General features: G+C 52.0%; 6 protein-coding genes; 4 read left to right on the top strand and 2 right to left on the bottom strand.

The window, feature by feature from the left end:
- Positions 1-53: 53 nt before the first annotated feature.
- RCC_10202 (related to general amidase) lies at positions 54-1,792 on the top strand (the record flags this gene model as incomplete). XM_023775433.1 has 2 exons in its annotated part: positions 54-1,462; positions 1,519-1,792. The coding sequence occupies 2 exons, from the start codon at positions 54-56 to the stop codon at positions 1,790-1,792; spliced, it is 1,683 nt and encodes a 560-aa protein (XP_023631201.1).
- Positions 1,793-2,742: 950 nt separating this feature from the next.
- RCC_10203 (related to calcium transporting ATPase) lies at positions 2,743-6,240 on the top strand (the record flags this gene model as incomplete). Its single annotated transcript, XM_023775434.1, has 1 exon — positions 2,743-6,240. The coding sequence occupies one exon, from the start codon at positions 2,743-2,745 to the stop codon at positions 6,238-6,240; it is 3,498 nt and encodes a 1,165-aa protein (XP_023631202.1).
- Positions 6,241-6,332: 92 nt separating this feature from the next.
- On the bottom strand, positions 6,333-7,855 carry RCC_10204 (related to inosine-uridine preferring nucleoside hydrolase; the record flags this gene model as incomplete). XM_023775435.1 has 5 exons in its annotated part: positions 6,333-6,517; positions 6,573-7,056; positions 7,109-7,405; positions 7,457-7,765; positions 7,820-7,855. 5 exons carry the CDS (start codon positions 7,853-7,855, stop codon positions 6,333-6,335), a joined length of 1,311 nt encoding a protein of 436 aa, XP_023631203.1.
- A 1,757-nt stretch (positions 7,856-9,612) lies between these two features.
- On the top strand, positions 9,613-9,969 carry RCC_10205 (related to ubiquitin-like protein modifier; the record flags this gene model as incomplete). XM_023775436.1 has 2 exons in its annotated part: positions 9,613-9,852; positions 9,907-9,969. 2 exons carry the CDS (start codon positions 9,613-9,615, stop codon positions 9,967-9,969), a joined length of 303 nt encoding a protein of 100 aa, XP_023631204.1.
- Positions 9,970-10,421: 452 nt separating this feature from the next.
- RCC_10206 (related to succinate-CoA ligase alpha and beta chain) lies at positions 10,422-12,145 on the bottom strand (the record flags this gene model as incomplete). XM_023775437.1 has 2 exons in its annotated part: positions 10,422-12,083; positions 12,140-12,145. The coding sequence occupies 2 exons, from the start codon at positions 12,143-12,145 to the stop codon at positions 10,422-10,424; spliced, it is 1,668 nt and encodes a 555-aa protein (XP_023631205.1).
- Positions 12,146-12,936: 791 nt separating this feature from the next.
- RCC_10207 (uncharacterized protein) lies at positions 12,937-13,503 on the top strand (the record flags this gene model as incomplete). Its single annotated transcript, XM_023775438.1, has 1 exon — positions 12,937-13,503. The coding sequence occupies one exon, from the start codon at positions 12,937-12,939 to the stop codon at positions 13,501-13,503; it is 567 nt and encodes a 188-aa protein (XP_023631206.1).
- Positions 13,504-13,655: the final 152 nt, after the last annotated feature.

Genomic DNA, 13,655 nt, shown 5'->3' on the forward strand with positions numbered 1-13,655 from the left:
TAGATAAAAGAGGATTGAGCTACAACAACTTCCTCAAGTTGACAAAATTTGCCATGTTGAACATCATCCAGAGAAAAGCGATACCGCGCGGCGACGCTCAATTCGAAGCCAACCGCCAGGACATTCTCAACAAAGTGGCAGCGAGGATCCCCAAAGAATTACATATTCCCAAGAGCTTGATAGAGAACCCGCCACTCAATGTTACTGGCGTTCCGGCAGACTGTGGCCTTCTTACACCTGCGGAGCTCGATATCACGAGCAATTATGGCCTCGTTGACTTGGCCGAAGCCATTCGTGTTGGGAGATTGACATCCGTTGAAGTCACCACAGCCTTCTGCAAACGGGCCATGATTGCTCATCAGCTCACCTTCTGCCTCTCGGACATCTACATGGAAGAGGCGCTTTCACGAGCAAAAGAACTGGATGAGCACCTCGCACGAACGGGGAAGGTTGTTGGTCCACTCCATGGCGTTCCGATCAGTGTCAAAGAGACGGTTCCAGTAGCAGGCCAGCTGTGGTCCGCAGGCCTGGCAGCCAGCCGCATGATATCGCCAAAAGATTGCCTGCTTATCGAAACTGCTCGAGAATTGGGTGCCGTGTTCTATGTGAAGACACACCAGCCTGCCTTGGTCTTCAGCTTGGAGAGCACATCTTTTCTGGGAAGGACATTGAATCCCCACAACATAGACCTCTCGTCTGGTGGCTCATCTGGAGGCGAGGGAGCTCTTCTCGCTTTACGGGGTTCGCCCTTTGGAATAGGAAGTGATCTCGGCGGTAGCATTAGGATCCCGGCCTCGTTCTGCGGCGTCTACGGATTCAAAGCCTCGAGCGGTTTCTTGCCAATGAGAGGAATGCAATTCGGACCTTCACCTCCAGATTTGTCGTTGGATAGCATCATTGGACCCATGGGTCATAGCCTTCGAGATCTCGACTACTTTTTGAATCATGTGCTTTCGCGAAAGCTGTATCTGAAGGACCCAGACACCCTACCCATACCATACACAGGTCTCGGTACCGCAAAAAGGGCCAGTACGTTGAAGGTGGGAATTCTCAAGACGTATGGGATTGTTCAGCCTCAGCCGCCGGTAGCTCAGGCACTTGAATGGGCTGGTTCACAGCTTCAACAGCACGGATTTGATGTCTTGCCTTACACTTTCTACAAGCCCGAACAGGCACACAAGTTGTTCAACAATCTTGTCGTCCACGATGGGATGAAGGGTGCCTTGGGGGCGCTCCAAGCTGGCAATGAACCCACCTTTCCCGTGTTCGAGGGTCTGATATCACACGCGTTCAGCCTCGATCCTGATGCTGCAAGAGGACGAGAAGAGACCGCCATACCCATAGCCGCGAGACGCTTCGAGCGAGACATTTTCCGAGCACAATTCCTCGAAGACTGGATCTCTCAAGGCGATCCTGATGTTGTCATATGTCCAATGTCCCCGGCAAGTGTTCATGATACTGGGTAGGTGTGCCAAGAGTGCCTCGTCTGCTATTTGTCTTACTGATCGTCTTGTCTAGAAATTTGATACACAACACTAGTAATCCGCACTTCTGGAACGTGCTGGACTACCCTGGGTTGATAGTCCCATCTCCATTCAAGGTTGAAGATAAAGTCGAATACGACAAGGATGTGGCTGTGCTGAGCGAGGCGGATCGTGTGGTGAGAGAGTTATGGTCCGGGTATAACTACGCAGGCGCGCCTATAAGCTTTAACGTCGTCGCCAAACGCCACATGGAAAATGAGCTGTTGGCAGCGGTGGGAATGATGCAAGAGGCTTTACAGCTCCCATAGGTACGGAGGTAGTTGCAGTTCTGCCGGTGAATGTACGGTAGTCCAAGCATGTTACCAGTCCCCCGGAATCTTATTGTGTTGAAAACGTCTAGCGGCCTACAGATCTCGTTATCCATTCGTGGCAACACTTGGAGAGATCTAGAATTGAACTTTCCTTAAGTATTCGTAGAATATCAGCAGGACTGTGGCGACTGTGGCTGCGATCGATTCGAAGGCCGTGAAACCCTGCTTCGATCCGGTTCGCCCAAATGAATCAAGGCGTCGAAGAGCTCTTGGACAAACATTGGCATGCGTTGTTAGGGGAGATCAGCCAAGACCATCAGGCATGTGCCGATGCGTCGCAGGATGCACGGCCCTGGCGTATTCCCCGAGACGCTGCAGATGTGTAAATGAAGAAATCGGTGTAAGCGACCGCGTCGATTGAAGCGGATGTGGTTGAATTTCTTCGAGAAGGGAGGTTTCTGAACAAAATCAACCGACGTTTGATCGCGACCAGGAAGTTGATTGCATTCAAATTGTTTGGCTCGTTTTGGCAAGGCATTGATTGGCTTTTGGGACGGTCCGCTGCTTAACCGACCGGCGAAGGCGCTAGCGTCACTTTCAACTGATGCCGCCAAGGGAGGCTGTGCTTGGGGCAATCACAACTGGGTGCTGGGTGGACTACCGCCGTTCGCGCCTCGCCGCTGTGGAAAGAATCATGGCCATTTTTTCGACCACGTCGCTAGCCATCATCGTCACCCTCACTAGCAAGCACGGTGTGGCGTGGCAGCACCTGCAGTTTGGCGTCTGCTGATGATCTCGTGCTCCGAGTACTTTACTTGACCGCGAACTTTTGATCAACATATCCCCCCCGGGATCATCCTCAGACAGCTCTACTACAGCAGGCCTCATTTGCAGTTCCACCCTACCAGCTCACTTGCTGAGGCGGCAGGAGATGCGCCGTACACGAAATGACGTCCACCACCGCTCAAGGCTTMCTCTCTGTGCCGGACGAGAACGCGCCCTCGATCACCCCGGACAATGAAGCCCTCCAACCAGATCCCGGCACTGAGGCCGACTTTCAACGAGAAAACAATCCTTTCGAATACACCCCGGGTCAGCTGGGAAAGTTAATTAATCCCAAGAGCTTGGGCGCCTTCCACGCGTTGGGAGGACTGGTGGGGCTGGAAGAGGGCCTCAAGGCTAGTCGACATACGGRAATAAGTGTCGASAATGCGGAGGATGTGGAGGCGAGGACGCGCATCTTCGCAGACAACCGGCTGCCGGAGCGCAAATCCAAGAGCATATTCGAGCTCATGTGGATGGCATACAACGACAAGATCCTCATCTTGCTGACTGTTGCTGCGGTTATTGCCCTCTCACTAGGCACTTACCAGGCCGTCAGCGAAGGTAGTCCCGAATGGATTGAGGGTGTTGCCATCATTGTTGCAATTGTCATTGTCGTTATGGTCGGCGCTGTCAACGATTTTCAAAAGGAAAAGCAGTTTGCGAAGCTGAACAAGAAGAAGGATGACCGCCAAGTCAAAGTATGCCGCTCGGGCAACACTCAGGAGATCAACATTTATGATCTGATGGTTGGGGACATCTTGCTCGTTGAGCCAGGCGATGTCATCCCAGCCGACGGCATCTTCATCAGTGGTCACGGTGTCAAATGCGACGAATCATCTGCCACTGGTGAATCTGATCTGCTGAAGAAGACCCCGGGCGACGAAGCCCTTCATGCTATCGAGGCCCGCGAGTCGCTGAAAAAGATTGATCCCTTCATGCTGTCCGGCGGCAAGGTCACCGAGGGCATTGGTCGAATGCTTGTCACTGCCGTTGGCGTTCATTCATCCCACGGCAAAACAATGATGGCACTCCGAGAAAGCAACGACATGACACCTCTTCAAGCCAAGTTGAACAACTTGGCGGAGTACATTGCCAAAATCGGAGGTTCTGCTGCCCTGCTTCTGTTCTTCGTTCTGCTGATCAAGTTCTGTGTTGGCCTGAAGAATGATAACTCCACCTCCGCCGAGAAAGGACAGGAATTTATCAAAATTTTCATTGTCGCTGTGACGATCATCGTGGTGGCAGTTCCCGAGGGTCTCCCGCTTGCTGTAACACTCGCTCTGGCGTATGCAACGAAACGTATGCTGAAAGACAACAACCTGGTACGAGTTCTACGATCATGCGAAATCATGGGCAACGCAACCACCGTCTGTTCAGACAAGACTGGTACACTCACACAGAACGTCATGACTGTCGTCGCCGGTGCTCTAGGTACCACCCATAGATTCAGCGGCCGCACCGAGGGTAATGTACTCGATGTCAATGTCGAGTCGAAAMAGATGCATGACGGCGTGGAGGACATCCCTACCGCAGAGATGATCCCGCAGCTCGGAGATTCTGTAAAGCTTCTGTGGAAAGACAGTATTGCAATCAACTCAACCGCTTTCGAGGCCGAACAGGAAGGAAAGCAGGTGTATGTGGGCTCAAAGACCGAAACAGCTCTCCTGGATTTCGCCCGGGACTATCTAGGAATGGACCGCGTCAGCATCGAACGAAGCAACGCCGAGGTTGTCCAAATCCTTCCTTTCGACTCTGGACGGAAGTCCATGGCAATGGTGATCAAGCTGAGGGATGGCAAAGGCTATAGACTCATTGTGAAAGGTGCTAGCGAGATCATGCTCGGTCATTGTACCCGTATCGTCTCCGACCCGACTCGTGGCATCGAGTCGAAGGAAATGAGTGGTACCGAAAAGGAGACACTGGAGGCCCTGATCGATGAATACGCTTCCCGCTCTCTACGTACAATCGGATTCATCTACCAGGACTTCGAGTCAGAATCATGGCCACCACGGRGCATGGCTAGGTCGGAGGATGACAAGACACARGCCGCTTTTGAAAAGTATCCTGATGGAATGGTGCTCTTGGGGATTGTCGGTATTCAAGATCCCCTCCGTCCTGGAGTGACCGAGGCCGTGAAAGATTGCATCATGGCTGGTGTCGTTCCCCGAATGGTCACGGGCGACAACATCATCACAGCAAAGGCAATAGCTACCGAGTGTGGTATCTATACCGCAGGCGGCCTGGCTCTTGAAGGTCAGGAGTTCCGGAAAATGTCCAGGTCTAAGCAGCAAGCCATCATACCGAACTTACAGGTCCTCGCGAGATCCTCGCCTGAAGACAAGAGGATTCTGGTGAAGCGTCTTAAGGAGATGGGTCAAATCGTTGCAGTCACTGGAGACGGCACCAACGATGCACCTGCTCTCAAAGCCGCAGATGTCGGATTCGCGATGAATATTTCCGGCACAGAAGTGGCAAAAGAAGCTTCTGACATCATCCTAATGGACGACAACTTCGCGTCGATTATTAAGGCATTGATGTGGGGACGTGCTGTCAACGACGCCGTCAGGAAGTTCCTTCAATTCCAGATCACGGTCAATATTACTGCGGTTCTCCTTGCATTCATCTCAGCTGTGTCGAGCGATGAAGAGCAATCTGTGCTCACAGCTGTGCAACTGCTCTGGATCAACCTCATCATGGACACGATGGCTGCTCTCGCCCTGGCCACGGATCCCCCAAACCGCAAGATTCTCAATCGAAAGCCTGACTTGAAGACTGCGTCATTGTTCTCGGTCACCATGTGGAAGATGATCATCGGACAGGCCATCTACCAGCTCATCATCACTCTGATACTGTACTTTGCCGGAAGAAGCATTCTTTCCCCCATTTTCGCCCAGGATAACCCAGAGAAAGCAGAGCATCAGCACGCAACACTCGTTTTCAACACATTTACCTGGATGCAAATCTTCAACGCACTGAACAACCGTCGCCTCGACAACAACCTCAATATCTTTGAGGGTCTCACCAAGAACCTTTTCTTCGTTGGAATTTTCTTTACCATGATCGCGGGGCAGGTCCTCATCATCTTCGTCGGCAGCTGGGAGGTCTTTCAAGCAGAACCACAGAATGGAGCAATGTGGGGTTGTGCACTTGTCCTGGGTTTCCTCTCTCTACCCGTCGGGGTGCTCATCCGAATGTTCCCTGATCGCATCGCCACCAAGATGTGCCCCCCATTCATCAAGAGGTGGGCGCAGAAGAAGCGTGATAAGAGGAATGCAATCGTTATCACCGATGAGGAGAATCAGGACGCTTTTGGCATGGCCCTGTTGGAGATTCAAGACGAACTTGCTTGGTTGAAGAAGTACAGGGGCGGACGTATCAACAGCCTCAAATTCACCATTGCACATCCGAAGGAGGCTTTGTTCTCGTCCAGCCGGAGTCCTAGTCGCAGTCGGGCGAGCTCTACGGGTGCGGCAATGGCTGGCATTGTCGCCGGTTCGATCGCCGGCGGATGGTCACCTGGGGGAGAGCGCAGAGAGGGCGGGCTTTCACCTGTGGAACCGAGGCAGGGTGGATTCTCACCTGCGGAACGCAAAGGACCCACTCAGGATGGTCTGAAATGAGGGATATAGACGGAGAAACTACCTTTCCTATCACAAAATTCGATAGTCTCAATATTGCTACCACCTCCCTACGCAGTCCCATTTCATCCGTCTCACTTTTGTCCAAATATTCTCTTCATGAGGAACGGCCCGAAGAGATCTTGTCCTGGAGAGGCCACACATCGGCGAAGTCTGTTGCCTGCACGTGCACTGAGCCAGTTACCCAGGTCGTCTGGCCTTTCGCCTTCATCTACGTCTACCCGTTTCTTTCGGGGCCTCTTGTCAACGATGCACATGCCTGTGACCGAGTCAGTTTGTCCGGTAATTGGAAGTGAATCTTATCATCGACGTACCTCTTGTCCACTGCCCAGATGTCTCGACGCGAAGATCCTCATCCACAATGAGCTTCCACTGGTCGCTCTCCGTCATGCAATACCACACGCACAGAGGGTCGTGCAGCTCCAAGCCCACAGCATCACCGCTAGTATTGACGAGAGTCTCTACCTTGTTGAAAGTAGAATTCATGAAAGCTGAGATCCACTCTGCAAGTGGGGACTTTGCGTCTAGCAAAGGTTTCGTGAAAGCCTTGAATTGGCCTCTGGACAGGGAATGATAGTTTGTCAAATCTAGAGGGAAGAGGGTGACTTTGAGCTGCTTGGAGAGGTTTTCTGGATATGCTGATAGGTGTGGAGGGGGCCCTTTTGCTCCAGGATTCACGCCTGGAGGTGGAGGAGGTACGGCTGGCATGGTGGATTTTGGAGACGKAGATGTTAGAGCGTATACTCGAGCCGCTGCGATGCTGTCTGCAAAGGTGTTGAATTCGGCGCTGGGAGTGATCTGTACATGGTGAATCAGTCGTTGTGTTTCCTCTCGCTTCGAGGGAACTCACATTGCCGCATTCTTCCACAGTCCCTCCCATGACAACGACTTCTTTGGCTCGAAGAAAGGTCTCTGGGTCTTGAGCAGCTGCTAGAGCTAGATTGGTCAATGGTCCGACTGCTACAATCGTAATGGTGTCGGGGTCGTTCTCGCGGAGTAGACGGAGGATTTCCTCGCTTGCTGGTCTGTTGGACGCTTCAAACAGCGCATGACCATTGGAGAGCTCGTTTGCAACTTCTTTTTCGACGGAACCAGCGGGTTTTTGGAAGAGCTGCTTCCAGGTTTCTGCCGGAGATAGATGAGCATGCTATGGCAGTCAGTAAGAAAGTTAATGAAGACAGGATACCGCCGATCTCACCGATTCATGGATTCCTCCCAACCCATCCGTTCCATGGAAGTAGTCTRCCATCAACATCTGATCTGCTAGAGGCTCCTCGGCGCCGACAGCAACAAGTGGTTTCCGTTGGCGGAGGGTTTCGAATCCAAGAGGCAGTCCTTGAGCTTTCCTGAAAGCGATTTCCTTCTCGATGTGGTAAAACAGGGATACTGTGTTTCGGAGGCAGTTCTTAACATCGATATTGCCATATGTGAGAGACACGAGAAGAACTTCCAGCTCTTCGGGAAGAGATGAGAAGGCGAGGAGCATTGCCAGGATATCATCAACACCCTTGAGACACTGTTAGTAGATTCCTCAAGCTAAGGATGAATACCTTAAACTCACTGGATCGGTATCGATGATGATCTTGCGAGGAGCCATGTCGACCGGGATGTTCAAGCACCTGTATTTTGATTGATTTTGGGCTTCGTAAGGCAGGTTTAAAGGGGAAGTTGGAGTCTAATATGGACAGCATGCGTCGTGAGCATTAGGCAACCACACACAGGCACTGGTGTAGAGTTGCGGGTTTGTAGGGCGCACGTAGGATCCGATATTGATATATTTAGTCGGACCTCGCCGCCTCCATATAGGGCTAGCGTACATGATCATGTCAGCTGCCGGCTGCCGGCTCCTACTGGAAGAAATTCTCACCCTTCGACTTCCCTTCTTTTTCTCCTCACAATGTTTTATAGATCGCCTTTAATAGAGTCTCATCGCAACGCCTTCAGTGTTTTCGCATGCGCTCCGGTGGTCTTAGAGAAATTTGCGCTCGCTACGCAACCTTTGTCCCGATTTGAGGGGATCTAAGCTGTTGTAGTGAGTGCAACATACGATTGTGCAGGATAGATGCGGGTCATCCTTCTCGAGATGGAGATGCTGCTGCTTCGAGTCGCCGACCATACACAAGTGGTAAAACAGCGTTTGTTGCTGTCTCGGAGTCTCCAAGAGGTGCCTCCAGCATCGGGTTGGAAACCGCCTTTGAGGTGGGTGCTGTTGTGTTGCCTGTATACTATGTATTAAGAATCACTCCCCCGATAGCACTGCCACCTCATGATGCGCTCTTCATTTCGATCTCGATCTGACGTCCCTGCGCTTCATTCTATATGCACGTAGATGGACTCCAACAGTTGAAGATGCCGCGCAGAAAATGTCCGCTCTGTCGCCGGTTCTTCGACAGGGGCTGTACTGTAAGTCACACGCTACTGACTGCCTCATCGCGCCGTCTTCCATTCGCGTGTTTTGGACGTGATAAGATCAAGACTGACCTGCCTGTTGTCGCTGCTTCATCTTGATACGCAACAGGCTAGCCTTGGGGCAAGATACTGTAGATGCATCATCCCCGTCCCGCTTGTAGAAGAGGTTGCAGCACGAGTAGAGAGCATCAATCTGCTGCTTACACTTCGCCTCATCGAAGTTGTTCTTCTGGATGCATGCTGTTAAGGGGTCATCAGATTGACCAATCTTCACTTTCGTGGTATCCTTACCTTGAATCGCACATGCTTGTGGATGGCACGGGGGCGATGCATTCAAGCCCTCTTCTTCCTTTGTCTGGCGTGTGGGTCAACACAAGCGAGGCGTACACATGCCGCGTTGAAGACAMTCACCATTTTGTATTAATAAGAGGTTGAATGTAAAAATGCGTGCTGCAATCGATAGCTCCTCCCTGTAGCGTTGTTGACGTAGGGTACCCACGGAGAAAGTCTTCTAGAACTCCGTTGGTGGACTTATTGTTCTACCCCACCATTGGAAGGGAAAGGGAAAGGCACTCCACTGGAGACAAACTGATCTCATCTCCAACATCACCACATTGACGCGACTTCCGGCACCAAACCTCGACTACTTGCGCATTTCACCTGGTATGTAACTCTTCAGCGAATTCATCGCAATCCTCTTCTTGCTGTATCTACTCCACGCGATTCTTTGACTGACCATACACATTGTGCGCCGCAGTACCAGGTACCCGTCGCGAAACCATTCACCTCACTTCTCAACTTTACTCGACACTTCCCACGCGCCATTAGTCATCGGCGACATCAAAACCGCGAGCAATCTTCAGTCTTGCACCTACACCTCTTGTCCACCTCCACTCGACAACAGCACCACAACCAACCAACCACCACATCAACCAAGCAAGCAAGATGTCTGAGAACAATGGATCCCCAGGCGCGGAGAAGCCGGAAGACCAGCACCCGCAGCAGACCGAGCATTTGAACATCAAGGTCACAGACAACAACAACGAGGTCTTCTTCAAGATCAAGCGGTCCACCCAGCTCAAGAAGCTCATGGACGCCTTCTGCGAGCGCCAGGGCAAGGCTCCAACGAGCGTGCGATTCCTCTTCGACGGCCAGCGCGTCAACTCCTCAGACACTCCAGATACGGTAGGCATCTTTCTACATCAGCTATCTCTGTATCCACACTAATCCGCGATGCAGCTCGACATGGCCGACGGTGACACGCTCGAGGTTCATCAGGAGCAGATTGGTGGCGCCTGGTGATTACTACCACTTCCCGCTGAGGCCAGATCAGGCAACAAGCGGCTCTCTCAACGACAAGTGTTCACATTTATGTGGCCTCCAACCCAGATTACGGCACACATCTTACAACGATCGCGGAGGCACAGCTGAGCGCAGGGTGGCGAGGCGTCACATAGGCGTCATTTGCATATGGTGAATGCATAGGCGTCACGGAGTATTGCGGTTTGTTTCCACGCTATCTTGATTGGCTGGGCTTCCGACATGGATTCAGCCCAGACATTCTCAGGAGGAGGCGATGGAGATATTGAACTGCTTGCAAGTCCTTTTTCAAACTTTCCCCATCGGCTTAAAACGATCCAAAAGTGAAGTAGGTTCATGCCTCTTTCTGTTGTCTTGCTTCATCGAGAGTGCGAATTGAGATGGTTTCAAAAAAGACCTTTATCAATGCCGTCTCACTTCTTATCGATACCGTCTCATTTCTGATTCGCGATCTCTATCACCCTCTTCGCAGCGGACTCGAACTCATCAAAAGATTCTAAACCTAGTCCGCTCTCTGCAATAATCTTCTGTCCAGCCTCTTCATTTGTTCCTCGAATGCGAACCACGACCGGCACATTCTTCATGTCCACCTCTTTGAATGCGAGCAAAATACCGTTGGCAATCATGCCTCCGTCCGTCAGTCCACCAAAGATGTTAACAAATATAACCTTGACGCGAGGGTCTTGCAGGATCAGTTCGAAGCTCTTCTTCACCGTCTCTGACGTCGCCTTTCCTCCAGTGTCCAAGAAGTTGGTCGCTTTCCCGCCATGCAAAAGCAGAGCATCAACAGTGTTCATCGCAAGACCTGCACCGTTCACCAGTGTTCCGATCGAGGCATCTGGTTCATTCAGCCGGACATATACGATTCCATCCTTTTCCGCCTCCACCTCCGCGGGATCTTCCTGATCTTTCTGCCGTAGACGGTGCACATCCTCGTGCCGCTTCCCGCTCTTATACGCGGAGCCATCAAACATGAGTGTGATGCTAGGCTGGTGTAGCTTCAGGTTACCGGAATCGTCGACGCTGACGCAGCCAGATAGGATGGTAGCCTCCTTCTCTTTGTACATTTTTGCCAGGTTAGAGAGCAAGCTTTGCGCCTGTCTTCTAGCAGCGATCGGTGCTGAACGTAACTGTAGGTGATCGATTGCTTGGTTGATAAGGGCCTCTGATGGGCCTTCTTGCCAGTCATATGGGAAACGCTTGACCCTTTTCTCAATGGCAGAGACTTCTGCGGTAGGTGCAGTCACAATACAAGGCGAGCGCTCGGTACGATCAACAATGACCCCGATATAGTGTCCGTCCTTTGGGCTCTCGTCTTTGCTGATTGATAGGCCATCGATGCTGCGAAGGTATGGATTGAGTGGGACAGGTCGTAGACTTTCGTCAATGAATAGACTTCGACGTTGCTGGAGAGGAGCTGGTCGACCTGACGCTCTCAAGGATGCTGGGCTTCGGCGAAAGGTGTGGTATCCGCGTTTTTGCTGGCTGGCCGCGTTGGCTTGTATCTTGCTGACGTCCCTCCCAGACTGCTGCAGAAGAGTCTTGATGACGCCGCCGAACTTCTCAGGGTGATCAACCATGGTGGCACCAGCCTCTTGTAGCACACTGTACTTCTGATGCGAGTTGTTCTCCCCGCGAGCGGCCCRAGCACCCGCATGGCCCATGATCTTACCAGGCACCGCGCACTTACCGCCCACAAGGGCAGTGATAGGCTTGGGATTCTTTGTCCGCTTGAGGTACTCCTTGATCCAGTCTGCTGCATCTTCCTCTGCTCTGCCGCCAACCTCACCAATGAGGCAGATGGCTTCAGTCTCTGGGTCTGCTTCAAAGACTTTGAGCGCGTCTACAAGGTTGGTACCGGCGATGATGTCTCCTCCCATTCCAATGCACAAGCTTTGACCCAATCCTGCACGGGTGATTGATGCTACGGCTTCGTAAGAGAGGGTTCCTGATTTTGCGGCGATTCCAACATGGCCAGGGGCAAAGGTTGGCAGAGGCTGGAAGCCAATGYGGCAGAAGCCAATWGGAGCAATGATTCCTGGAGCATTTGCTCCTACTAATCGCGACTTGGACTGGGTCTTTAGAATGCTGGCCACCTGTGAGACGTGAGCTTCGTTGTTCAGGAATAGTTTGGATGCTTGATCGTACGCACTCTCATGATATCATGAAGGGGAATGTGCTCAGCCACAGCAACGATCAAAGGGATCTCTGCTTCTATAGCATCTTCAATGGCTTTTGCACACTGGGGTGCAGCCACGAAAACTGCAGTAGCATCTGGCTTGAGCTGCTCTTTTGCCTTTCTCAAGTCGGGTAGCAAAGGCAGGCCAATGTGCTCTCCCTCCTTTCCAGGAGTGACACCTCCAACGATATTGGTTCCATACGCTATACTGTCCTTTGCATTGCTAGTAGCCACACGTCCTGTAAATCCCTGGTAGATGACCCGAGTATGTTTACCGATGCGTAAGTTGTGAACTGTATCATCGTAACCAGATCTCAGCGCTGAAGAGGAGAAGGAATGTCTCGAGCTTCCTGGTTGGGCAGAAGCTCTTGTGACGCGAGCTAGGATGGATTTTGTGAGAGAAATGCGAACGAACGCCATGCCTAAGCTTTTCCGAGCATGAAAAGGGGTGGAGAAGGGCTGGAGATATTGATCGTATGAGGGAGGAAGAATGTGAACGAGATGGAGACCTGTTTTCAGCTAACGAGGAAGCAATGCTTCTTAACATGTTCATCTCAACGCGATTTACCGAACCGCAACCGCTTATGTCCGCCGGTAATAATGGATTTCGACCGTGACGCACGACACCGACATCGGATGTGAATTGGAGCTTCCCCAGATCTGCAGTCGGCATCGGGCCGAGCGGTCCAGATCTGAAGAAGGCAGGGTCCACCTGACACATGGCAAAGCATTTCCATCTCGACAGCTTGACTGGCTGATTCCCAGAAGGCATGGCGCAAGACACGAGCGAGCGCGCCACCGGCGGCAGTCTTGAAGATGTGACCAAGTCTATTAACCGGCTCCGAGTATCGAGTGAAGATTCAAAGGTCAAAAAGCTCGAGTCCAAGCCTGTCGAGTCCTGGGAAGACGAGAGCTCAGATACCGAAACAGAAACAGAGGGAATATCGACACCAGACAGACCCTCCACATCCCATCTGCCTCCTGTGCCTCCCTCAACACCATTCTCTCCCGCGCGCCAACGCGAGCAGATCGCGTCCCAAGGATCTTTACCAGATTTCGATTTCGTCAACGGCACCTTCGACACCACTTCCACAGACGCTGCACCAGCATCCAGTAGAAGAGGAGATGATAAGAGACCAGAGAAGAYAACAGCTGTCGCATCGAGGCTTATCGCTGCTGCAATAGGGCAGAAGGTACCGAGGCGAACAGAAGAAGAGAGAAAGTATGATCAGGCTATGAAGATTCAGGAGAAGAAGAAGCGGGATCAGGCGAGAGAGGCAGAGGCCAGGAAGAAACTGGAGGCCGAACAAGCGAAGAAGGCTATCTGGGACGATTGAAGAATCCGAAGCGACACAGGATGTGAAACTATGCCCAGAAGTCCACACTACGCACATCCTTCAGCATCCTTGGAGATGGCGATCTCAAGATCTGCCGGGGACTTCAGAGGGGGGACGATGTCCACAGTTTCTCTCTATGAAAGGCGATGACT

This window comes from Ramularia collo-cygni, assembly GCF_900074925.1.
Source record: "Ramularia collo-cygni strain URUG2 genome assembly, contig: RCC_scaffold21, whole genome shotgun sequence".
NCBI lineage: Eukaryota > Fungi > Ascomycota > Dothideomycetes > Mycosphaerellales > Mycosphaerellaceae > Ramularia > Ramularia collo-cygni.